This window comes from Diadema setosum, chromosome 8 (assembly GCF_964275005.1).
Source record: "Diadema setosum chromosome 8, eeDiaSeto1, whole genome shotgun sequence".
In the NCBI taxonomy this organism is placed as follows: Eukaryota; Metazoa; Echinodermata; class Echinoidea; order Diadematoida; family Diadematidae; genus Diadema; species Diadema setosum.
In genome coordinates, this window is record NC_092692.1 from 15,974,693 (window position 1) to 16,002,283 (window position 27,591).

General features: G+C 39.5%; 1 protein-coding gene across 1 annotated transcript in view; it reads left to right on the top strand.

The window, feature by feature from the left end:
- LOC140231396 (SEC14-like protein 1) overlaps nt 1-23,341 on the top strand; it is a 62,022-nt gene extending 38,681 nt beyond the window's left edge. The window contains exons 5-15 of the mRNA XM_072311522.1: nt 11,408-11,602; nt 12,056-12,206; nt 13,438-13,553; nt 14,382-14,571; nt 15,331-15,419; nt 17,326-17,396; nt 18,493-18,799; nt 19,628-19,765; nt 20,844-21,092; nt 21,603-21,760; nt 22,380-23,341. Of these exons, the coding sequence (XP_072167623.1) occupies nt 11,408-11,602; nt 12,056-12,206; nt 13,438-13,553; nt 14,382-14,571; nt 15,331-15,419; nt 17,326-17,396; nt 18,493-18,799; nt 19,628-19,765; nt 20,844-21,092; nt 21,603-21,760; nt 22,380-22,500 (1,785 nt within the window). The 3' untranslated portion in view covers nt 22,501-23,341. The remainder of the gene's footprint in view (nt 1-11,407; nt 11,603-12,055; nt 12,207-13,437; nt 13,554-14,381; nt 14,572-15,330; nt 15,420-17,325; nt 17,397-18,492; nt 18,800-19,627; nt 19,766-20,843; nt 21,093-21,602; nt 21,761-22,379) is intronic.
- The last annotated feature ends 4,250 nt before the right edge of the window (nt 23,342-27,591 follow it).

Genomic DNA, 27,591 nt, shown 5'->3' on the forward strand with positions numbered 1-27,591 from the left:
CCTGCGTCACACTGAGAGAGTGACGTCTGCGACCTGACAGCCGTTCCGTCAGCTGCCGTCCCCTTCCTCCCCCTCTCCCCCCCCCCCCCCACCCCAGACAATAGAGGGCAGGATTGGATGGGTGAAAGGAGAAGGGGAAATTGCGACAAATGAAGAGGAAAATTGCATAATAACGGGCATGCTGGCATCTCCTAATTGGGGAGCACGATCATGGCGGTCCAAAACATGAGAGATCTAGGTGACTGATTGGAAAACAGAGGGACAGACAGACAGGCAGATAGACAGACACAGACTGTGTTTATCATCTTTCCCATGTTTGGAACACGTTTCAATACCCACTATCAAAATGCTTAACTACTTGCTAAGGCTTTTCGGATTGCATTTCTTGAGTTGACATGTTTATCATATCTGTCTCGAGTCCAGAGGGAGGCTTTGTCACCATGCAGCTCTATTGCACAGTTTGACCCAAGGTGCAGAGATGTGTAGTTAAAATAGCAGTAGTTGGCGTGGACAGGTCAGAGCTATGAATGCATATCAAAACTTTGTATTTATCATCTCTACAGTCCAGAGGGAGGCTTTGTCACCATGCAGCTCTATTGCACAGTTTGACCCAAGGTGCAGAGATGTGTAGTTAAAATAGCAGTAGTTGGCGTGGACAGGTCAGAGCTATGAATGCATATCAAAACTTTGTATTTATCATCTCCACAGAAACATGTTTCTGGCTAAAACGCATTTGCGATCGCACCTTTTTGCATTTTGGAAAGGCATTTCTAACCCCATTAAACAGCTTTGCGTTTATAAACTGCCCAAAGCTCTCAGAAAGTCGTTTGGAAACCTTAATTCTACGCCAGAAGTGAATTGAAAAACACACTCCACGGACAGACTGCGATAAAGGCACCCATAGACAGACGGCTATGAGATATAGAGGATAAACGTGGGGATGCTCGCTTGACTAAAAGTGGAATAGGCTGGTACAATTGTACGTAGGAGATTGTTATTAAAATGTGACAGAAAAAACAAAAACAAAAAATGTATTTACACTAAATATGACAATCATGCAGGAGCTGGGAAAATTAGTGATGACCATGCATTTCACTCTGGTGTGATTCCTACTTGTTGTAATATTTCTTTCAAGTAGGAACAACTCAAATTCCTACATTGTGAGTCCCACCACCAAGGCTTATCTGGCAACGTACAATGTATGTTTTCAAATTATCAGTGAGGATCATTGATTGATATCTAGATCCATGACCATTGCGTTTCCTAGTTTAAAGGATACGTTGCTTTATAACACTAAAGGAATGATGGAGGTTGACAGGAATGTAGAGCAGTATTTTCTTTTCTACAGTGAGTACCGTAAACTCAGTAGATTGAGGTAAGGTTGTTGTATCATGTATCATTACAGAACAGAGGCTAGTGTAGATTATGCCAAATAGCAGGTTTTGTTTTTATCTTAATAACTGCTACCAATTGATGGCTATACCCTTAAAATGAATGAAGGTTTTTGTTTGTGCATGTGCATAATCAGCTGTGTTTGGCATTGCCTTGCGTATCAAACACTTTCAAAGGCATTGTTTACCATTTGCAGATGAAACAAAACCCAGCTTTAGTGCTTCAAAATAGTTCTAAAATATGAGTTAGCACTGGAAACAACCAATGTCAAAAATTTTCATCTGTCTAATAAATGTAAAATATTGTTTTAATAAATAAAATATGAACAATAGTTATAATGAAACTGTTTCTTGAATAAACCATCTACAGTTATGTTTTATTGAGAAAAATAGCGATATTTCCTTACATTTTAGGCTTTATTGCAAAACGTTTTCTATGGTAGGATGTTTTGTGATACAACTGACCTACACATACTGATTGCAATATGCATCAAATGTGACAACTCAAACATTTTTTAAATCACTGCTCCCAATGGTAAACATTACCTTTAAATTTCTGGTATTCAAAAATGCAAACGAGTAAACAAGGGCCTGACGAGAAGGTGCACGATATTACTTTTTATGACTCAAATTCTTGCTTTTGTCAGACTTTTCTCTCATTCCAAGAGGTCCTTGATTTATCCGTTCCAAGGCCTTTGTGAAAATAGGATTAGAGCAGCAATCGTAATCATCTGATCCATTTTATATAGTAGGTTGGAATGCAAATCAGAGTCAGATATTTGTGTACCTCTTTCCGTGTTTCAATAATAAAACAAACCGTGCACTCAATCTCTTTTGATGTGGAAGACTGCTTTCACAAGTCAAACATGACACTTTGCGCGCGTTTACATGCTTCCCTGCACCAGTGCAGCTTTCTCTCGTGAGTTTACTCGGTCTTTTTATTATTTAATGAATACATTGCAAATAGAGAGCAATGTGACAGATGGTCCTGTGTATGAGAAGTGGAGGTCAAGGTTTTTATTATGTGTGTACATATATTGTATTTTTATGTAGAACCACTCATGGCGTGATCTCCGTAAAATACACTATAATTATGCATTCTCACTGCCATACAAGTAGTATATCCGTGGGTGGTTTTTGATAGAAGCATATACCTTGCTTGCTCTTGCGTGCCCCATCCGAGGTAGTATAATCCCGGCGATCAAATCCAGTGGAATGATTCTTGGAAGGAACCTTGCATTTGCATATATTTCTGTTTGCTTTTTTTCTTTTAATCCCACAGATTTCTATTTTTGCATTCCCGAAATCTATCTTGTCTGTCTTCATTTCATTTCCCTGCTGCTTTTTCATCCCAAGCTGAGTCTATGCAAAATTCCCACTGTACATGTATGTAGGATTAAACAGCATTTGCCTGATTACTTGTTTGGATTTTTATATCTGAGTTGGGAAGAATGATTAAGAAAAATAAAGCAAATAACTGGGCTACCACTTAGCTGTAAAATTAACTAGACATATCAATCAACATTTTGTGTATGTTTTTTTTTTCTTTTTCCTTTTTTTTTTGGGGGGGGGGTTCAAATTTGTCAAGTTCTTGCTCCAGCTGTTTGAGATACATTCAATGGAAGAATGTTCACTGTAGGTTTATTGATAGCTGCTTGTCATTTCCTTGGTTAATCAACATGTCACAAGGAAGCTCAGTGAAAGTATTGGCTGGTACTACCACTCTCTGCTCAGCGGGTATGCCATTACGTTAATCACCCTAGTATGACTGAAGTGGTTTCCGGTCACCCAGATACCGACTGGACATGGCTGTTACATATGTCTCTGGGGCTCACAGACAAGTGGTTTTGAAGAAGGAATTTTTGTTTTTGGGCTTACTTTGGACATGTTCTCAGTGTGTCTCTTCTTCATATCTTTTGTTATAGCTAGGAGTGTTATTGACAACATTTTATCATAACTAATATGTATATTGGATATGAAAATGGACTCAAAATGCTTCAATAATTACAACAAAATACAGAAAATGTATTCACTGAACTGTTAAACAACAGCCTTGTTTATGTACCATGCCCTCAGGTCTTAAAGGTCATTTTCTCTTTTCTCCGTAATATTTTAAGCAAATAAAGGGAGGACAACTTTGTTAAAATACCTTTGGTTGATTGCTGCATGTTCATAGCAGGTTGGGGTTTCATCAAATCAAAGTATCACATTATGCCCAGGGCCACTTTATCAGAATACATTGTGCCATAGCTTGCTGGAGAAGGGATCATTCCCTCCATCATTCCTCAGGGAATTAGTTTTGGCGATGTCAGCATAGACTAGTATATTGAAGAAACCATTCAACAATCATTGAAAGTGATTGACGGTGTTGTATAAATGCACAAAGCTCAGGCAATATGATGCTGAAGGCTGTAAAAGCTGAAACAATGTTAATGTACAACACTAGTAATGTAATCTGGAAGAATATATTAGAAGCTCCAATTTCATATGACTGATTAAGAAAAGTATTCAGTCATAGACTCCCAATACCTTGTTTTTGTTTTGTTTTGTTTTGTTTTTTTGCTTATTCTTCTTCATTATTAGGTACATTTTTTAGGGGGGGGGGCGGAGGGAAGCAGTGACTAGGGAACAAAAAAGAAAAACTTTTATTTTGGGGGGGGGGGGGAGGAAGGGTACCTTTCTTATACTATATTAACATACTGTATGTCTTATTTCTATACTTTGGCCTTTGAAATATCAAGTCACATGTGCATCTGATTCTGAAAAAAAAAGAAAAAAGAAAATAATGCACAGCAAATGTGAGCAAATATGGTACAAGTGTATTGCCAAATCCATGGAGTGCGAGTACCACTGGGCATTTGTGTCAGAAAGTACCCATATACACAGTGATTGTATGCAATTAAAGCATAAAACACAGAGCCCAGGCAACTGAGCCCCTTTCCACATGGTGGCTGACTCACCCATGTGCCACGCCCCTCCCCCAATCCTACATCGTCATGGCGACAGCTGACTTACAAACTTGCATGGTTCTAATTACAGAATTACATGTACTGTACTGCCCTGAGTTCCAGAAGGGGGGAAAATAAAGATTGGTGTAGATAGGCTTACAAAAAAATTACAAGAATCTAATGAAGAGTGCAATTCCTGAGGCTGCTGGTAGTGTCAGTACTGAAGTTTATCTCGTGCTTTGTTAAATCTATCATGTGCCACTTCCGTATTGATACTAAACCGGGGTTGTGAAGCTTTTCCTCGATTGGGGGGGGGGGGGGCAACTACATCGAGAGTGGAAGCCATTCGTATTGTAGCTTCTGCTTTATTAAGTGACAAGCAGGAAGAAAAAAGACTTTCACAGTTTAAGCATATCATTTGCGCTTGATTGATAGCAGATTCTTTCCTCTCGCAGTGATGTTTATACCTACTGTACATTTGTGTCAAAATAGACACTTACAGTGTAGTCACTTACTTTTCAAGTACCCTGCACTATATGAATATTGTAAAAGTGGAAACTTTTTGCCGAGTGGATTTTTTTGCGGATTTCGCATGACTTGAAAATAGTGAAAAAGTAGAAACACACAATTTTTTTGGCTTGCTATTATATATGTATAAGCCTTTATGTGCATGTAATACTTCTTTATATTTTTATTTCACAGAAATAAAAACATGCAAACTTCATCTTACCAGACTGAAAGCAAAAACTTAGGCCTACTCATGCGAAAATTTCCACATTTATAATATTCGTCTTATCTACACATATTACTAAATTTAACACTGTCTACACTACTCATTATCACAGCTGCATTTAAGTGTTTTTTTTTTTCTGTGACTCATATCATCAGTCCAGGTAAAGGTAGAAACATAATGTGCATAGAGTAAGCAGTTCTTCAACATTTTCCTGCATCAGAACTGCTTTTCTTCCTTAATTTTGCTGTGTTTGAGATCTCTGCTTCTGACTTTTTAGGCTAATTTGTACGGTATGCATGCACTTTGAAGCACACTCCAAACTCTCAACAATTTCTTTTTGTGCAAAGCAGTGTAAAGTGCTTTATGCTTAAATCTAGGAGGAAGTTCCTCTGATTGTGTGGAACATTACATAATATGATGCTTAGTGGGCAGGGCTGACGGCTCCTACATGTACATTGCACAAGTTTCATAGTCGTACGAAATTGTGTTGCTGTACCTAAAGTAAATCTTAGATGTTGTTCACTTCGCCCGGCATCTTGTAAAAGATTACTTTGACCATAAGCCTTGAACAGTTTGCACATTGTGCGTGCCCTTGATGCTTTGCTCTGTGTTGTTTGCATTCGATCATCTTCTTTTTTCTGTTTTTTTTTCCAATGACATGTTTTTCACAGAAATATATCTAGTTTCCAGTTTGTGAAATCATGTGAAAACTAGAGTCATCTTCATTGAATGGCCTCAGGACATTTTTATTTGTCATAAAAAATTGGCTTTTCTATATCGTGGTCCCAGTGTATGGCTCTCGAGATGCAGAAAGGTCACTTACTTCGCCTGGCTGGGCTTCACAGATCTCAATAATGGACAAATTGAAAAGGAAGCAGGGACTGCACAAGGTTGTAAATGCCCGTGAGGTCCAGTCAAAGGGCACATGTATGCAATATATCGGCCGATAGATAATGGTGCCGCCGTACGAGTCGGAATCCACTCTCTCGGACAGGGTTTTCTCCGAGAGGTCATCTAAACTGGGTCTGCCGAGTAGGGTAGGTGTTTAGTTCCTCGATTGCATGATGACCGATGAGCTTCAGTATTATGAGAACAGGCATATGACTTCAGTTTGCTTGAATTTCAAAAATAAGAAAGCCACATTGATAGAAATTGAAGTTTGATCATAACATGTGCACATGTATTTGTTTCGTATATTTACGTTTTACACAGGTAACAAGTTTGATATACTGAGTAATCTGAGTTGTTTTAATCACATACATATATGCATCAGATGTCTGTGAAAGTCATCCCTTTTTCTTACAATTATAATCATTCTACACTTTTTTCTTGTAGAACAAGAAAGAATAAGATTAATGTGGTGATCATAATTCAGAAGAATTATTTCAAATTAATCAATTACAATTCTATTTATTCCACACATTTTTTCTTTATAAGAATAAGAAAGAATAAGATTGAAAATAGTGAGATCACAATCCAGGAGCATTATGTTAGATCAGTTAATTACAATTTTAATCAATGCACACTTTTTCTCTATAAGAGTAATGGAGAATGTAAAAAAAAAAAAAGAAGGTTGAGATCTAGTTTTTATCACAGTCTAGGAGAATATAAAATTTCACACCAGCAGTCAGTGACTAGTGGATGATCATTGACAATGTGTGTGGGGAAAAACTTAGAGTACCGGTATGAAATTTGATCATGCTGTAGTACAGAGGGAAAAGATAGAGATACTTTGGCATGGATCGATAGTCATGATTATTAATTTTTCTAAACTCGGTAGGATGAGTAACTGTGTTGGAAAGCGATGACAACACGGGGAACGCGACGAAATGCATTCTTCCGGGACAGGAGAGGCGGCATACAACAATGGCGTAATGAAAAGCAGACTCTCGGGAGGTTTGGGTCGCACTCGAGGTGCATTTGACTTTGGTCTGTTCGGGATTGTTTGTTGGTGCATGAGAGTGGTCAGACACGAAAGTGACGGAGATGAGGTGATGGGGAAAACGACTCGTGAAATCGACGCGACCGCGTTTGCCATCCTTGCTCTAATTTCCGCGATCCTGAGCTGCGCCGTCCCGGCAACAGGAAATCACGGTGCAGTCATGCGTGTCGATGGCCATGTGAGGTTGGGAACGAGCGCATGCCAGTATTGATTGCTTTCTCCTTTAAACTATCAATATTTTATTCCCCTCCATCAAGGCTGTTGGATGCAATTTAGTGTGCTTTCTGTTTAGTTGTTGTTTTTTTCACTCAGTCACGGATGTTCATCCACTTATCATCTGTTTAAAAATGTCCAGTCCTTCCAACCTCGGGCAAGTGATTCAAGAGCTCATTATCATAACACTGTGTTTTTCTATGAAAGTCTTTCGAGTGTGAAAGATGACGTCACAAATTTTAAAATTTTATGAGCCACTACGTGTGAATTTCTAGACGGAAGCTGTCATGATAGTAGAGGATGTACAGAAAATATCAAAGAATTTCATAAATGTTTCATTTTTATGAAAATTCCACATTCTGTCATTCAGTTGAATGCTGAGCGTTTCACCAATCTCTTCACTGCATAAACTATAAAAGCAACTATACTGTATGTTTGAGAAACCTTGCCTTTAAATACTGTAAAATTCTCATTGGCAGGGCTGATCCAGTACACAGGATAGACACTGGGTATAGTGTATGTACTACAAGAAAAAGGAAAAGTCATCAAGTACAGCATGTATGTTGAAATTCTAATAAATGAATGAAATTAATCAAATTTATCACACTGAAATGTAAAGCACACAGTCTTGTCATGTTGTGATCAGGCATGCTGTGCCACGGAATTTGAATACACACTTTACACTCAAGGCTGCATTCACCGTTTTTCTACACAGGCCTCGGGCAGAACTAATTGGAAAGGTAACTTAATCTCCGAATGCCCATCCACGCGCGCACATCCAAGCCCCATGCAAGTCCTGCCATAATTTACGTTTTTTTGCTTGTGCACACTGCACGCTGCGCTCGTATGTAAAGGGCCGCAGAGTGAAATTGATTTTTTTTTGTCAGCGTACAGTCCTCAAATTGAAAATATACACAATGTTGTGCCATTTAGATTATGCAGTGATACCATGTGTTATTCCCATGCACTGCAGTATACTGTAATGCCATCGTGATCTGAAGTGAAGTTACATTGTACCTAGGGATACAATGTAATAGGTGTTCTGTAAACTGCTGTAAACGTGAATAAATTTACCCTGTCTTTCCTGGTTCATTCTGCAGATAAAAATTCTTTTTTAAAATATGTGGAACCTTTTAGGAATTTTAGTTTTATGTATTTTTGACTTTTAATTGTAACTAATGCAATATGATAAATTTCACACACTTCTTGCTGTTTTTGTGTGACATTTTGATATCGTACAATACATGTATATATGCAAATATATGGAAAGAGCTCATGTCCTTAAATTGCACAGTGCTGTAATTTCATGGAAAATACTTAATACTGCATGCCATGAACACATTCCATCAACACCATGTTTTTGTAAAGTGATCGTACAAACTAAGTCACCAACGATCTGTGGAAAATTTATTGGCATTCAGAACTTGTGAATTTCATGCTTCAGTAATGACAAGCCGTGTTTTCTATCAGGCTGTACATCAAAACATGACAGACCTCGTTAACACCATTTCAGTTTATTCATGATTGTGAATATATGGGCATGAAATTACAATGTTGTGCCAAAGTAGACTGACAGCTTGGAATCGTATTTCGACGAATACAAATGTAAATTTTTTACAATTTCAAAAGGACTCAAATGTGTTTTCACTAGATGGGGCATACAGTGTAGCAAATTTGACAAAGTATCACCCTATAGAAGATGAAAAAAGTAGGAAAAAGACCTGGGAAGGGGGACAATTGACTTTTTTCCCCAAAACATATGATGGGTGTTATAAGTACAGTTTTTGCAAGTGAGCATTGCCATGTGAGAGTTTTTGTTCCACTCTCTACCTCCAAGCAAGAAACATGTTCCCAGCAGTGGAACATCCATCCAATGATCAGGCTCTGTTGTGCAGTTTTTATGCGGCAGGTTGATCGCATTCTGGCAAAGTGTCGAGTTGGTGACTCTCTGAAATCCCTCTTCGGACTCACAACCTCATTACACCAGATGTGCCAGTAGTAAGGGCAAATTTGCCCAGGCGGCCCCGTGTTGACTAGCAGCCTATTTTGGGAGCGCGAGTATTGACAGCTCGCTGGACGAGCAGGGACTTTGCTCATCCTCTAATGGTTCGGCGCCGTCCACCGACCTTGTTATACCCTCGCTCGCTTCTCGCTTCCTTGGGATTCTCTCGCGCTTTCATCATCTCTCATCCGACAATATTTTCTCCTCGTCATTTGAGATCCAAACCACCGGCTGTTATCCCAGTCTCCCCCCCCCCCCCCCCCCACACACACACACACACACCTCTTCTCTCTCAAAAAAGAAGAAAAAAAAGAAAATAAAATGAAATAAAACAAAAATAAAACAAAACAAAAATAAAACAACAAAAACAGGACAAATATAAAACAAAACAAAAAGCCAACAAAACATAACAAAAACAACTTACGTTGTATAGTCCATGTCGTGCTTGGATTTTCATCCCCCTCCCCTCCTCAGAATAGTGAAGAAACAACATTGCATAACGTGGACAGGGTGATCTCCTTTGCTGCATTTGTCATTGTACTTTGCCTCCCTCATCTTCCTGATGAAATACTGCACTTAGCCCAAACTTTTTCCTTGCATAAAGAGGTCCATCATTCTTAAGAAGAGTTGTTAAAAGTTAATGCTCTTTTGGAGTCGAGAAGCTGATGCTATGCCCAAACAGACCCAGTCTACCCCAAGTTTAAGAAAGTCATCTGGGCAATATACTATTTAAAATGTTATCGGCAACCTGTATTGTACATTATAGTCCCATCCCTCAGGTGACAATGAAATGTCTTTTCGTTCCTTACCCTCTTGTGGTCAAATGCATATGGTATTTTTATTATGAGTTTTTTTATTTGTCGTGGTTTATTTTTACACTTTTCCCCATCTCCATCTCCATCTTCCTGACGCTTCTTCTTCCATCCTTTCTCCTCCTCCTCCTCCTCCTCCTCCTCCTCCTCCACCCAGCTTCATACTGCATCCTATTGCCACCCCTTGACGTCATATCTAGCCAGGTCTTTGTTGTCCCACCTGCGTGTAAAGCCCGCCCCATCTCCTCTGATTCCCCCCTAAATCCAGCGACTCCATGAGGCTGCTGCTCTCCTGGATCAAAGAGCAGGTTGTCACACATTCCCCCCTTCCAAACTGCGGATGATTGAGTTTTGGTGGAGGAGTTATCTCTCTCCCATCCTTGTGTGAAAGTGTCATTATCCATCTCCCTGAACATTTCTTCACACTCTCATCAGACACCTCTTGTTCTCTGTATGTCTGTGCTGCTCCAGGTAACATGCACAATGTATGAGACTGCACATCCAGTCCCTCATTCTCTTCCCAAGGGTACAGTGCTACGTGATAGCGCTTTGTAGCAGAACTTTTGAAAATGTCATGGAGTGGGTATCGTTCCATTATACCTGCTATCATGAGTGTTAAAACAGTGACCTAGTTTGAGGTTAATCCACAAACTAAGCTGAATCTCCATGACAGGCAGGCGAGGTATTCGCCATCTCGGCAGAAAGATTTTGAGACCTTGTAGATCACTTTTGTTAGAACCGCACACACTAGGTTGGAGATATAGCTCATATGTGTACATGTACAAGTTAAGTGCTGAAACCGAAAGGTATGCCCTGCATTGCAGATCAATAAGTTTGATTGCTGTCAGTTGCTTTATTTATTGACAAAGCTAGGACAGATGTCCCTTGCATTTTTTTTTTTTTTTTTATAACGGTTTGATGGAAATTTTAATAGTCTGATACACTGTACCATGCAGGGTGCCATTGTGTCAGACCATGTCCAAATTCATATCTCTGTATGAAATGTAATCCAATGTTTCCCCTGTTCTTGGGTATCTGTCACAAAGAAAAGTGACTCATATCATGATCACCTGCAAGTTCTTATACCTGCACACTCTTTACAGTTGTTAAAGACACTTGTAGGATCAAGCCAAATGTTCAATAAATGACAGTACCATTTACAAATTTCTGCAATTTCCAAAGTAAAATTTGCAAAATGGTATCACATCAAACTTTCTTCCCTGAAAGTTTTTTCAATTTCAGGAAAAAATATGTTTCAGATTTCATGTTCAAAATAGTGATTTCCACCAAGCACAGCAAAGGCATACATAAAGAAATTTAATAATATATTAAATTTATCTTCTCCTTTCTCTTTGTACCAATCCAGGGCAAAGAGGTCCTGTTGTACTACATCCATGAAATCATCAAGGAGGGGGTGGAGAGAATACCGACGTGGCAGGAAATTCACGGGGACCAGAAGGAGGAAGAGGTGACGAGCGTGAAGGCCTGTCTGCCAGCCGTGGCAGAAAACGAGACTACCACCACACCGAAGCGGAAGAAGGTGTTGGTGAAGCAGAAATCGGTGAGAGATGATTGTGGTTATTTTCATACCCTCACTTACAGGTCAGACTGTCGGTTTATTATCTGATTTCAGAGCATCAACGATGTCTTTACGAGCTATGCTATTAAAGGAGTGGAGGAATTATTTTCTTTATGTGTTTATGGGGGAAATCATTATATCGTCATAGAAGCCTTCATTGTTTGTCTCTAGTGCATCAAAGAGAGTGAAGAAGGTCAGCACAATACATTTATCATTTTCTTTATGGGCCATCACAGCACGCAGTCTAGCCGACAAGAGATTTGGATTGAAGTAGAATGTAACATTACAGTTATACTTGTATAGCAAAGTCCATCTTTGTAAGTGATTTGTATAATAGGAAACAAGATTTCAGTATGGTCATGAATTTTCGCATCATGGCAGTGGATGTCAGGGAGACACTTAAATGTTACTCAATTTTTTTGTCTGTTCCAATAGGAGGAGAAGCCCGCCCTGCGACCGTTTGCCAACCAGACCACCTGCACAGTAGGCGTGGTGGATGGAGCTGTCATCAGGAACCGCCTCGCCTCCAGCACCATGGCCGAGCAGGGCGGGGCGATGGTGGGAGCGACTGCTTCGGCTGCAGAAGGTCAGTAGTGCTTGCGAGGTTCTTGTCTTTCATGACGTGTGCACACGCCATGGTCAGCGGTATAGCCACCATTTGACCGAACACAGAATGGACAGTAGCTAAGCCACCATTTTGACTTCACACTAAATGGTCAGTGGTATAGCCACCATTTTGACTGCACACCGAATGGACAGTGGTTTAGCTACCATTTTGACTGCACACTGAATGGTCAGTAGTATAGCCACTATTTGACCTCACACTGAATGCTCAATTGTGTAGCCACCATATGACCTCAATTAATGCGCTCCTTACGTGAGATACGCTTTGCAGGACTTTTCCAGCTGTAAAGACCCACGCAACCACGTCAATTATGACATCATGAATTCTCTGGCAAAGATTAATCCGAGGACATTTGTTCCACTGAAGAATTACAATTCTCTCCACAATTGATGTATGGAAAAAGTCAAAAACTCAACATCACAACCGGTAATCGCTCTCTTTAGGTGATGAGATAATCAGCCACAATCGGTCCAACACCAATATGCTGCTTTAAAAATTTACTGTCAGAACAAGGGCTTGCTGTGACAAAGTCCCTGGGAATATTTGCTGTTGTCAGTTTCTTGATGGAATGGTACCATGACAACAAATTCAACGGTCATACTTACGTGTGTCGTTACTGCAATATGTACGTGTAGGTAGTCACAAGTGTACAAGTGAAGCATAATGTTATTAGATTCCCATTTCCACCCCCCCCCCTTTTTTTTTTTCTTTTTTTTTGTGTGTGTGTGTTGCATCCAGCATCAACTCCAGAGCCTGGTTATTATAATTTGCTTATTAGGCCATTTATTAGTTAGGCATGAGAAGTAGATTGCTAGAAATCTCATATATGGCAACTGACTGTTTTCAGATGACAGTTCCATCAGCCAATTTGAGCAAGTTATATTCCTTTCTCACTGTAAAATCAAATGTGTAATGTACATGTGTGCTGCATGTAAGTCAATGAGTCCAAGTTTTGTGCACCACTTATTTTGTGTTTATATGTATGCATGAGTCAAGCAATAGTAATTGTGATGATAAATCAGTGCACCTACTACACATATGGACTTATGATAAAAATCTTTCTTTGATCCCATCGATCACCGCTGCCACCTTCGTCGATGTGTAGTAGGTCCGTGATTGATTATATACCATCTGAAAACCTGGTGATTCAAATGTTTCACTACGTGGCATTTCTTATTGATTGTTGGTACAGAGGCATCAAAGATGGATGAGGAGTACATTAAGAAATTCCTTGGTGACCTGACACCCCTCCAAGAGAGTCGACTGATCCAGCTGAGGGAGTGGCTGAGCGAAACGCACAAAGGAAAAGTGAGAGAGATATGCAAGACTTCTTTGTCTGGCACATATTTTTATACACAACAGTCATCCGTGTGTTCTAGTTAAACCCTGATTGCAATTTGAAGTGAAATATGAGAATCTTTACAAGACAAGGAACCTCATGAAGAAATGATAAACCTCATGAATATATGATGCCTTTTACCCACACCACAGTGGCTTTGTTGGCCAATTTCTTTGAATGCCCTCCACCCCCCTCCCAAAATTTCTTTAGATGCTGGTATTTTGGGGGATGAACTGTTCAAATATCAACTCTTTCTAGACTTACAGTGACAGCATAGCCGTAGGCCCACATTACAAACAAAACATCAAATTACATCAAGTAAATACTGGTGATGATGATAGTTATAATGACTAAATGATGATGATGATGATAATGAGTAAGAATAATAATTACTACAACAGATATGATCCCCACCAAATTCTCACAATGAGCCTGCTATATATTTTGAGATAAAACAGACCTGATGTTTTTCTGAAAGCAAAATGTATGAGCAGTGGCTGGTTTGGCAGCAGAGTTGTCTATGAGTAAAATTACCAGTAGTTACAATACGTGATGCAAGATTATGTGCACTGAATATTTTATGAATTTGCTTGAATTCTCATTGAATCGGCTGCTTCTATACTCTGGGGTGGAGTGAACTCTGTTGATTTCACCTATTGACAACTTCCCCCTTTGAAGAACAGTCAGCAGGACTGAGCAGTGAAATAGAAGTAAAATAAAAGTGCACCGGTCTCCATACAGCCTCTTTGAGAAATGTGATCTTCCAACTGACCTGATTTTCCCTCTCGCCGCCGCAGATGCCAAAGGACTCGCACCTGCTGCGCTTCCTGCGGGCGCGGGACTTCAACACGGAGAAGGCGCACGAGATGATCACCGCCTCGCTGGCCTGGCGGAAGCAGCACAAGGTGGACCAGATCCTGAGCACCTGGGAGCCGCCTCCCATCCTCCTAGACTACTTCCCTGGAGGCTGGCACTACTATGACAGAGGTCAGCTCAGTTCTGGGTCACCAGGCTATTCATTCTCACTCTTGTTTGTTGTCTCCTCCTCCTCCTCCTCCTCCTCCTCCTCCTCCTCCTCCTCCTCCTCCTCCTCCTCCTCCTCCTTCTCCTCCTCCTCCTCCTCCTCCTCCTCCTTCTCCTCCTTCTCCTCCTTCTCCTCCTCCTTCTCCTCTTCATTCTTTCTCATTAAGTGATAAGCTTTAGAAGCTACTGCTTCTAAATTGTTTCACACATCATTTGGATAATTCTGATTGGTTGGCAGAGATGTCAGCTGTTTCCTTTTTGCAATATTTTAGACTTTTTTTTTTTTTGCAGAAAATATTGCAGGTGTAATTGACAATTCTGTTTTTCCAAAAATTGTATGACTACACATACAATCTCCTGCAGGAAAGGTAAAATTACTGTTTTTCAACTTAAACTACACCTTAAGTCCTCAGAATACTGCAGTGCTGTTAACAAGGTTTGGCATATGTGTGATGGAGCTATTCTTGCTTCTTGTGTAAAGTAGGCAAAATTTCCCACTTGAGAGCAGTGAATATTACATGTAGTTCAGATATCAAATTCAGGTTTCCTGAAGAATTCTTTAAACTTTTGAGAAACAGACTTAAATAACTGAACCCCTTCCAATATATTGAGTTGTAGATGGGCTTTTTTCTCTCTATTGGCTGAATTAAATGCTTGAGTGAAAATATTTGGTGGCATGACCTGTAGCCCGTGTAATTGACCCCGAACTTATGTTTTCCTCAGAGGGCCGTCCCGTCTTCATCATGAGGCTTGGTCAGCTGGACGTCAAGGGACTCATCAAGGCTGTAGGGGAAGAGGCAATCCTTAGACATGTAAGGCATCGCACATACGATAATGATTAACATCCATCGCCTGCCCAGTAGAAGGGCACGTACATGAAATTTCGACCCAAAATCAAATTTTGTTTTATGACAGTATTTGATAGAATCTGGAAAGCACTTTCATAATTTTTTTTTGTGATTGTGTTTTTTTTTTTTTTTTTTTTTTTTTAAACATGCAAGCCTTAGGCCCTACTGCCGAGCTGGCAAAGGATATATGGAAAATAAATTCTGAAATGAGTGAATGAAATGATGAGAACACTGAGGTTTGAATTACTCGATGAGAACGATGTGCGCGAGAGGAAAGTTCGGAATAGTTCAAATACACAAGGCAACGTGGAGCGTGTTCAAAATTTTCCAAAGGGAGGAATGATGGCATGTGGTTCCAGTGATTGACGAGAGTGAGGGTTATTTGTTTTATAAAATGGACATTGGTTTATAGTGTAATGCCCAGAGCTTTTCCCCCTGTCGTTGGTGAATCTTGTTAATATGAAATTAACTAGAAGTGCAGCTAAATTTACTGAGTGTGACTGTCCAGGCAATGGTGTGATTTATTCAAGAGGAGAGAGTGTGTCATCAACCCATATTTTCCTCCAGTTTTCTTACAAATGATAAATGAGTGGTTTCCCTTTAATGGCAACAGGAAGACATTTTATGGATCCTTTCCTAATGGTTGGGTGACTTTGAGAACAGGAGGGGGGGGGGGGAAGAAGCATTAACTGCCATAAACCCATTACAAATGACACATTGGTTATACTTGCACATCATCATCGCAGTGAACTGTGAAATTGCCAAATTGGCTTCTTCCCTTTGATGGCGACAAGAAAAATTTTAATGACTCTGATATTCCATGTCTCAATTTCTGGTTGTGGGCGGTAGGAGATGACGTTGGCAACACACATAATTGTTTGGAATTTGCCTCTTGATTTAAGCATACTGCTGTCCTCATTTCTATCAAGGACAATGCTATTACTGCCCCTGTTCAATGACGCATGATGTTAAACGAGGGAGATGGGAGGATATATGCAAGAAAAGCTGTGAACAGATATGTCCTATAAAGGTCCCTTTAAAGGCAGAAAAATGCTTTTGAGGGTTGGGTGCACCAAACAATTGAACAGTCAATACCACAGTGTCCTTAAATGCGGCGACGGAAACCCTTTGAGCTCAGTCAGTCCAAGTAACAGGCTTGCATGTCAGCTCAAGACCTCTATCAGTTCCCCTGCAGTTTGTGTTTTGAGTGTTCAATAAGATGTGAAGAAAGTGTCCGTAGTTCACCTGTCATCTTCTGAATTCGTGAAGTCGCGAGACTACCGGGATATCATTACCCAGACTCGAGTTGGGAGGGTGCACTCTCACACCCCTCCTGCCCCCCTCTTCCTCTCACAGGTCTAGCCATCAGTTGTTACCTTCATGATTTTCAGGCAGATGAATCAAATGAATGCAGTTTGGAAAAGCACACAGAACATCCAAGAGTCACTCCGTGTGATTCAGTTCAATTCTTTATTTGGGTTGCAAGGTCAGACACAGCAATGTATAAAAAAAAAAAAAAAAAAAAAAAAAAAAAAAAACAGCAGCATTAAAATCAGTAGTAAGGTCTGCTCACCTCATCCAAAGATCAAAACATTTTATACCCTTAAAACCATCATTGTACTCAATGAAGTTACTCATGATCTGATGAATGTGTGGGTAGTGGATTGGAAGAAGGCTGTGAAAGCATGCTGATACAGCAGAAGAAAGGACGAATAAAAAATCAGAGGAGAGAGGACTGTCTGTAGGTTGTCTTTAAACAGATTGAAGTGGTGAAAGTTCGCCAAAATCATCCCCAGAATGATATCAAACCAACATCAGGCATTGAGAAGCTTTGATATTGATAGAGGCAATGGATGATTGCATTCTACAGGTGTTATCTATTAATGAGGAGGGACTGAGGAGAACGGAGCAGGCCACCCAGCAAACTGGCCATCCAATCAGGTGAGTCCGCTAGGTCAAGGGTCACAGGATGCAGGTCATAGTGAGAGGAGGTCATGCTAGGTCATTTTTTTTTTTCATGACTATAGATTAACTGTCATGCATGTCAAGTTGTAGAGTGCAGTTTTCAGATTTAATGCAATTCAATTCTGTACCAATTTATTTCCTTTGAACAGAAAGTTAAATCACAATAATTGTAAAATGCATACATTTCATAAATCCTGTTGTGTTTATCAATTTATTAGACATATAATATGTAAATGGACAATCCATCATTTCATTTCTTATTTCATATTCCCTGTAGGATTATCCAGAAAAAAAGCTATGATTAGAATATTAACATGGAGGAAACATGTTGCCACAATATCAGCTATGTTTGCTGCATTAGATATGACAGCATTATCAATTTGAGGAGTGTCACTTGATTGGATTCCACTTTCCAAAAGCTGACATATAAATTCTAATTCAGATTCTTGAATCTGTTTTTATTTGATCAAACTTATATAAAAGGCATGCTAAAACATTGCAAGGTTTCTACCCCTCCCCATTCCTATCTTGGAAGAATAAGATCATATGACTTCACGACATTATCTTGTGATATTCAAACTGACTAGTTTACACAATCAAGTAAGACCGACACCCCTTTCCCTAAAAAAAACAACAACAATGAATTATGATGTCACATTATCATATTTGATATCACTTCTTGGTGGTAGGCGAATAGGCATTCAAGAGTATCACCGAAGAAGACCACTGTAAAGCTAGTCCCTTTTTCCTTCCCCTCACCATCTCTAGGTTATGAAATTGTTTGAACACTGTCGATAATCCTGGTACTGGCAGACCTTAACTTTGTGGAAGACAGAAATATAATGCTCTCACTTTCGTCTAGCATTATATTTTCTGTACTTGGGGAAATACAGATTGTATGCTCCAATATCTCTCTCGAGGCTAGCGATCAGACTTTGTGTTTTGTTTGTCATACCATTACTCAAACTTGATGCAGAAGCTTGATACAGGAAGAGAGTCCAAAAACAGAATTTGTCTGTCATATTTTCTGAATTTAACAATATAATTTGGGGGGAATGTTCCCTTTTGGCAGCTCCTGGACCTGTATAGTAGACTGCGAGGGCCTCAGCATGAGGCACCTGTGGCGGCCAGGTATCAAGGCTCTCCTACGAATGATCGAGGTGGTGGAGGCCAACTACCCGGAGGTGATGGGCAAGCTGCTGATCGTGAGGGCGCCCCGCGTCTTCCCCGTCATCTGGACGCTCGTCTCGCCGTTCATCGACGAGAACACTAGGCAGAAGTTTCTCATCTACGGCGGCAAGAACTACATGGACAGCGGCGGCCTGACGGACCACGTGGCACCAGAGATTGTCCCTGACTTTATCAGCGGTGACTGCTTTGTAAGTTGGCCTTGCTCTTAATATTGCTGTGTTTCCTATCTGCTGGACCTCAAATACTATAAAAGTGGGCATTTTTGCGCATTTTACATGACATGAAACTAGCGCAAATATAAAAACGCACATTTTTTTTTGCTTATTGTTCTATGTAAAATACTATTCTATATTTCTATTCCACAGAACTAGAAACATGCAAACTTCATCTTACCCAACTTGAGCAAGAAAAATACTTCCACTTTTCGAGTAGACATCTCTCCCATATAATATTTCCAGCATTCTTTTTATCAGTGACAGTTGGCCATTGAAAATGTCTAGCACATACTAAAGAAATTTTCAGTGTCACTAATATAATGTACTTATATCTAGTTTCGATGTTCAGTTGGTGCTGCACATGAGAGAAGAGATATTTATCTAAAAAATACCAGACATGATAGGCGAGAATGATTGAGAAATATTCCATATTGTGTCAGTAGAGTAGACTTTTGCAGTTGTCTACAGGTATATGCTAATTTTCAATGTTGTCCAAAGCATTCCAATTCCATTTAACGTCAAGTAATTTCCATCAGCTAATCAGAGTCTGTGAAACCATGATAATTCAGCAGATCACAAAAATTCTCTCTTAGGACCATAATATGAGCCAATCTGTGTTTTGTCAGAATTAATTTTTCCAAACATAGTGTATGTCTGTGAATGATTGTGTATCTTCTAAATGACTCTATGATAATAATTATTTCAATTTAGTTCCCTATGCCAGGACAATCAATAAAGTCTATAATCATCATGTCCATGTGATTAAGTTGTCTCTTTCATCCATCTCTGTGACTTTGATAGTGTGACATACCAGAAGGTGGTATCATCCCCAAGGCCTGCTACCGGTCCTCTGAAGACCTCTTCAGCCCGGGAGAACCGACCCTGTGTGCAGACACTGTGTACAAGTCGGCCCTCCTTCAGAAGGGGATTCCTCACGAGGTATGTCCGTGCACCGCTGTGACCTCACAATGACACAGGCTTATCTCTTTTGCTCTCGACCTCTCCCTATAGTACCATATACGGCATAATATCATCTACTGTGAGGCATGCTTGACGACATGAATCTGAATTTACTTGTATTTTATATGCTCTGCATTTTCTGTTTATTTGGTTTTTATGAAGTATTGAATGAAATAAATGCTAAATGCTATTTAGCGAGTTTAATTTTTCGCAAATCAGGACTGCCCAACAATTTTGTGAGCGGTTTATTTGTGACCGTAGACTGCAGCAGTGGACAGAGAAATGAATGTACATGTTCACATCGTGTTCTTGTTTGGATATTGATATTTATGCCTGTTTCAAAATGCAGTAAACAGTCGCTAAAGCCCATGTGAAGGAAATGCCCTGCCTTGACAGTTGTCAAGTTTTGGCTCACATGCATCAGTCTTTAAAGGAGACCTCCGGATGATTTTCAGATTTTTACATTTGATAAACTATAAATTAGTTATACTGAGGACAGAGTTTCAGAAATTGCGATAATTGGGATGAAGAATAAGAATATTTTCAAAATTTAGAACAAATTGCAATGAACAAGGATGATGACATGGCAGAGTCACCATAAGAATGCATGAGTTGGGGCTTAAGGAAGCAGAACAAAAGAAGAAAGCATGCATAGATTATACACAGGTGAACTCGCAAGCAAGTGGTATTGTGATGGAATTACACTGCTACATTTCTGAAATATGTGAACCTCCTATGTCATCATCCTTGTTCAGTGTAATTTGTTTAAGGTTTTTCAAAGTATTGTTTCTCTGCTCAAGAACCACAGTAAATTCCACAAATCTATACATGGAGTTGTCGATTTATGTACTACATGATGTGAAATTATGAAAATCGTCTGGAATGTCCCTTTAAATGGCAAAGATTTTAAACATTCTTGAGGGTTCTTATTTTCAAGAAATATCAACACAGTCCCAGCTGTGTACGGCTCAGTCCCATGTATTGTTTTATGCATACCAAAATACCCTCCAGTCCTATCCAGTGCACAAAACTGTATGTATTGTCCGTGTTGTCCTAGGTTCTGGTTCACATCAAGGACGCCCAACAGGTCCTGACCTGGGACTTTGACGTCCTTCGAGGAGACGTGATCTTCTCTGTCCTGGTCTCGCGCCGGCCCTTGACCATCCACAAGGAGGTGACCAATCCCGTCTCGACACCAGCGGGCGTGGTCACGAACACCATCGTCATCGACAAGTCCATGCAGCCGGGCATAGACTACAAAGTGGTGGAGTCGGCTCTCGTGTGCAAGGCTGGAGAAAGTATACAGGTCAGTTGGTTAACTTGACATTAAGGGAAAGAGTATTCAGGCAGGCGAACCACATACCTCTAGGTTTTATCAGTTTGGAACTGGAAATCGAATTGGAAACTTGGAGTATTGGAATGTATAGCAAACTCTGCAAAGGGCAGTAAATACCACTATTTACAGAATGCAGTCTGACTGGAAAGCAAAGGCATGGATTTTTTTTTTTTTTACTTCGAAGTAAATATACAGAGATATGCAACACTCCCTTATTAGTCAACTTGATAAAAAATTTAGGCTTTCCATTTCACCTATTCGGAGAATAGGTCAAATAAGTGAAAATAGGTAAATAGGTGAAAATTCAGAGAATTCAGAGAAGATTTTGGTCGAGAATTCAAACTTTTATCCCGTACCACACAAAAGAGTTCAATGAGAATCTCACAAATCCTAGAAATTGACATCAATCATTGACCTATTGTATATCTAGTTCTGATAGATAATGGCTGATTATGCATTGTGTTCATGTTTATTTTTCAGGGGTCTTCGGTGTGTCAGGTGCCAGGGTGGTATGTACTACAGTGGAGACATTACAATATCTCCTCAACCTTGCCCAACTCCACCCAGAAGGCCACACACCACCACCACAAGTCCAAGATCATGTTCTACCACGAAGTACTCGCCTCGGAGGATTTCAGGTACGCTGCATGTTTCTGCAGACTTATTTAATCATGGTGCTAATTTGGAGTACAATGTACATCAATCTTACTGTAAATTCATCTGTCCTTCTATATATAAATATATATGCTAGTGTTATACAAGTAGATATGCATGCATGTAGGGACATGTACAAATTGTATGTGTGTGTGTGTGTGTTTGTGTATTTGTATATTCATCAATGTTTGATCTGTCGGTTCATCCATTTGTCTCTTTGTCTATCTTCATTGATTGCTTCTTGTTTTGTTGCCAAATATATCCTTTCATCTGTTTCATATACCTATTCACTCATTACTTAGCAGCGTGTGACAAAATGCCCAAAACTACACTGTGTTTACTGGTAGTGCCATTTTGAAATAGACATAAATAAGTATCAAAATTATTGTTGATTTGTTTTTCATTCAAACCAGTGACTGTGGAAAGTTGTGTCATATGCATTTTAAGATAAGATTAAATCACAAGGGAACTTGTTTTCTGGAGAGAGTGTACGAGCTGTAGTTATAAAGGTTTTTCCACAAAAAGAGAAGAAACCAAGATTAAAACTGTTTTGCCGTGTGTTCTGTTTTGAAAATGCACGATATGTTGATTTTCCTCTTGCAGGGGATCGATGACCAGCCTACAGTCCTGCCAAAGTGGCTTCTCCTCGCTCAGCATTAGCACCACGTCCAGCAAGGCCAGTGACCGCTCCCAGGCCAGCTCTCAGACCACCATCTCCAGGTGACTAGCTCGACAGGATGCTGCCCTCTAGGGACCGGTCGTCGATGCTCCGCCCATCATCCTCATCATCGCAGTTTCATTGTATGTGTGTGTGTGTGTGTGTGTTTCCGTCTCTGCATCCCGCGCGCTTTCTACGTGTCAGCACTGTTCATCTGGCAAGCCACAATGAGTACTTTTCGCCAAGACCAGTGCCCCCATCCCATCCCCCTCTTCTGTCTGTCTGTTTGTATGTATTTATTGTGTGACCTGATGTCGAGTAGGATGTCTGTATGGTGTCTGTGTGTGTGTGTGTGTGTCTGTGCAAAGATTAGATAATGCGTGACCGCCAGCCACATGAAGCAATTATTTCTGAGTAGGTAATTGGCCTTTAACACAGACTTTGATATAATGACCTCTCTTACAAGATTTACGTGAATCTTTTCGGCTCATCTTTTCAGCTCAAAAACATCCTGCAGCCTAGGACAATTCAAACTATCTATCTATCCATCTATGTATTGATTTATCTACCCCGCCCCACCCCCTCCCCACCACTCTGGCATGCCAAAGCTCTGGCTGACAGTTTCAAGAAACACTCTGATGGTAAGGGAGAACAAAAAAATGTTGAGCAACAAGCAGGCCTAAGTAATTGGTATTAAAGGAAAGATTGTCACACAATCACTGTGCCCAAAGCTCCCGATTCTTGATGAGTAATTTGCCGTATTTTAAGCTAGAGGAGTTGAGCCTCTTTACATGTGATGGAGGTAACATAATGGCCTTGAGTGGCTCCTTAACCTCTTCCCTCTTTTATTCAGTGGCTGGCAGTCATATGTGTGTGAGTTCCCTTAGAGCAAACGCTTAACCGTGCAAGCTACCATCAGTACCAGAAGCTTACTTTGCCACATAGTGGTTAAAATATATTTATGTGATATATATGTGTATATGTATATATACAGTATATAAGTATTATATATATATATATATATGTATATATATACATGTTATATATATTATGTAATGTAGTTCAATGAAAGCCAACCTCGTAACAGATCATGTCAGAGTTTAAAAAAAAAAAAAAGGCCATATCAAATGCCCTCTCGGTGCGCAAGATTAATTAGCTCACATGATAACTTAAAGCCATAATGGTTGCTTTAATGTAGATGTTATTGTCTGTGAAGAAATAAAAAGAAAAAGCTGAAATTCCTGTGGGTTTATTGTCAACATCATCACTGTATTGTGTTTGTTCTGCAACTAACAAATTCAAATTCCAGGGATTCGCCCACCCTTTCATCACTTGGGATGTGTGGAGTTTGCCATCGTTTTTATTTCGTCTTGATATGTACCGGTACACATTCAGACAAATGGGTGATTAGTGTGTAGTGCCAAGTGAGTGGTTTTGCCATTCCAGATGTTATGAATATGGGAAGAACCGTCAACACTCTTTGATGCCATTTACTGGCTGTGTTCCTGTATAATTGTCTGACTGTGGGCTGTTTACTGTGTATGATCCCCATGACCTTGTTCAAATACTACTTTGTTATCACGAAATATTTACGCAACTTTGTGTGATTTTTAGCCAATCAGAGCCAAACGTTGGGATTGGTGTTGGATCAGCTGAAGTTTGTTTGTCTGAACGTTTTTCTTTGCAAGCGGGTGCTGATGTCTGACTAATCCTGGCTATCACTGAGCCGCCAGCCTCTTTCATGCCCCATGCACATTGCAGACTGTCTGTAATTTCAGTGCCAAATTACGCAGCCACGGTGATTCAGTCCAGCGATTTTAAATCACTTGCAGCTGCATCAAGATACCAAGCTGTGACATGTGGGTTCACCTGGAACGAGTTCTGTGAAGCTGTGATGTACAATCTTGCTAAAATTGTACAATGTGTTGTAGAGACGACTGTCGCAAAACTTATATGACTTCCAGATGAGTTGATATTTTAAAAAATAAATAAATTCAATCCTTCCATTGCCATTATCAGCTTCATCAGACAGAAAGAAGTGGTTTGATTCTGTGCTATGTGGCATTATGGCACTATAGCACCTTCAGCAATTAGCACATTAATGCACTGCATAAGAATTTTTTTTTTTTTTTTTTTTTGGGGGGGGGGTAATTTGTAGACTTCACTCATGAAAATTAGTACCATATAATACTTGTCATTGCATTGGAATATGGTAACATTACTCAACATGTAAAGAGTACGTTAAAGTGAAGTATGCATATTTGTGTATTGCTGTTTGAAGTCAGTCATACTTGTCTAGCACTGTAAGAGTCGCTGTAATGAATTGTCTAAAAAATTGATTGACGATGAAGCAGAAAACAAGAAAATAAGCAAAGGGTTCATTCCATTTCCTTTTCTTGTCACTACCTCTATGTATAAAGCCAAAAGCATGAAACTATGGTGTATATTTCTTGCTTTTTGAAATGTGGTCATTTTACAAATGTTTTGTTGTTGTGAGCAACAAGTGGTAAGATTGTCAATGTACTCGTAGCTACTTGGTACAGGGAAACGAATAAGTAAATACAAATAGATTTCATTCCAAAGGTATGCAGGGTACAATTTTCATGAAATTGAGAAACAAAGACAAAAAAAAAAAAAATACCAAATTGATGGGGAAGGTTTATTATTGTCTTTTGAACCATTGTGTATGCCATAAGGCTGGTACTTGCTCGACTGTAGAAAGTTATGCTCCTATAGGAATTTGCACTCTTGGTTTGAAGTCTTTGTATAGATTTGTATTGTGTGTTTGCCTAGTGAAAGTGCATTTGAGAGAATCTTCAGTTGAAGTTGCTCAAATGATTGGTGAATGATATCCCTTTCGCTTCAGCCCATGAGACTAGTGGAATTTTTTGGGGAGAAATTTGTACGGCCCAGGTTAGCAACAGATAGGTCTTTACATAGACGGAACAACAAGAATTGGTCATAGAGGGTAAGGTTCACGTTGATGGCACAGCATTTTTGTCCTCAAAATTCCCACTCTGACTCATATCTGAGTACAATAATGGGAGTCATTAAAGCAGTTATTGAAGAAGCATCACCTGTCATACAGGTTTTTCTGCTGTCACGTGATGTGATAATGCGATAATCAATCAATCAATCAATTCTTTGAAACTATTGGTCTACGCAGGCTTCAACCCAAGAGAGACGGAGAATAATGGCACAGGCACCTACACGCATTGATGCACAATATGCAATTGATTTTACAGCTTCTCCAAAAGCAGAAGCACAAAATTGATGCAAAGTTCTTCCACTCAGTGTATGGCAGATCGTCTACAGTAAATGATCAGGAGGTCCGTCAGTCGCAATCACAATCTATAATTTGTAGAGGCTGTCTGGTGTAAACCAAAACTTGCGACTCCACTGGTATGGCAAAGTTCTGTGTTTTGGAGAGAAAGTTTCATTCTGCTTTATTACCATTATCCTCCTTTCAGATGGTGTTTATTTTGTAGTTCATGATAATTATGTTCACTGTAGATGCTATGCAAACTCTTCGTAGCGTAAATCCACAGCCATTGTGAGGGCGAAGCTATCAATTGGTGAGGGTAGGGTACTAAACGGATGTTAAGGTATGGCACCATTGCTACATCTGTGTTGAGAGAAGTAACAAAAATACAGTATGTGTGTTTAATAGAAAATGCAGATTTTTTAACCATGCAGCAGCTGGTCTGCTGCAGATGTATATTCCTCTTGCCAAGCAAGGCTAATAGATTTGAAGCGAGCATGGGAGCTCAAACTCATTTTCCATGCCAAGAGAGCAGCAGGTAGAAGCAATGAATAGGAATCACTACAGGGTTCATTCTTTGACAGAGCTGTCGCCACCATTGAGATTGCATTGGAGTCATTAATTGCTTCATTGCTCAGAACCAAATTGCTCGTAGCAATTTGTCGCGATTTGCATTCTAATATTTTACTTCAAACCAAATGCTCGTCTTTCAGATCCGTGCGATGATTCAGTTGTTACATTGTGCTTTTTTTCTCGTTTTCCTCCGTAATAACATTTTTTTTTTGTTGTATTTCTTGGCATTGGTACTCTTGTGAATGAATGTGTGAATGCTATGTTGTTTGTTGTTTTTTTTTCTTGCAAAGCTACAATTGCGCATGCAATACCAAATGTGATTTAAATGAAACGGTTCCCAAAGTATGTGAATACCTGTTAGTCAGGGACAAAGAATATCAAGGACTGGAAAAAAAAAAGAAGAAGAAAGAAAAAAAAAATCTCTGACTTTTTGACCACAAAATTGTCCTTAATGTCCATGATATGCAGAGCAAGCTCAAAATGTCAATGTGCCGACCACAGTTGGGCTGGTCATGTGATGTGTTTGTTTTGATGTCAAAGTTTAAAGGTCAAAGTTCATGTGTTTGTCCCCGTACAAACATCACTAGGAATGATGGAGCCAGGTACCTCAGAGTCAGCATTCTGTGAAAAAGAGAGTTTATAAGTATTATGATACAAATCATTTTATTATTTTGTATGATTATAAATATATATTTGTAGGTGTAAAATTGCAAGATATGCATCTACCTGGTTTACATTGCTTTGAATGATCACTCATTAAAGGGGATTTAGTGAGTGGCAGTTGCCTATAATACTAGGAATTTCTTAGTAAGGTGTAATATCCAGAATTTCATTTCTTAAGTTATCCTTCATTTTCAGCGCAAACCCATGACATTAGGTAAGAAGTATAAAATTCATTTACATCCATTTTTGTGGATTTATTTGAGTGGTATATTATTACTCTTTGTGATGTGGTGTTATGGTAGTGAAGGGGGAATCTTTCAAAGTGAAAATGACTGAATTATTATGTGGACAGTTTGTGTGTGACACTATGCGGAATGCATTTTTGTATGTTTTGTGTTGCAACAAATAAGCGAGAACTCTATTATTGCATATCTTTGGCCGATTAGAAGTTTTTATATTTTCACTTCTTTCTGAATATCTAACTTTCTTCATCTGTATGCGATGTAAAGTATAAATTACGTTTTATATCTATCAACTTTTTTACATTCATAGCAGTGTGCATAATCTTTTTCTTTCTTTCTTTTTTCAGTTTTTCATTATGTTCCAGAGTGGGACATGATTGACTGAAATTCGCTTAAGATCACCGCATTTCCTCAGCT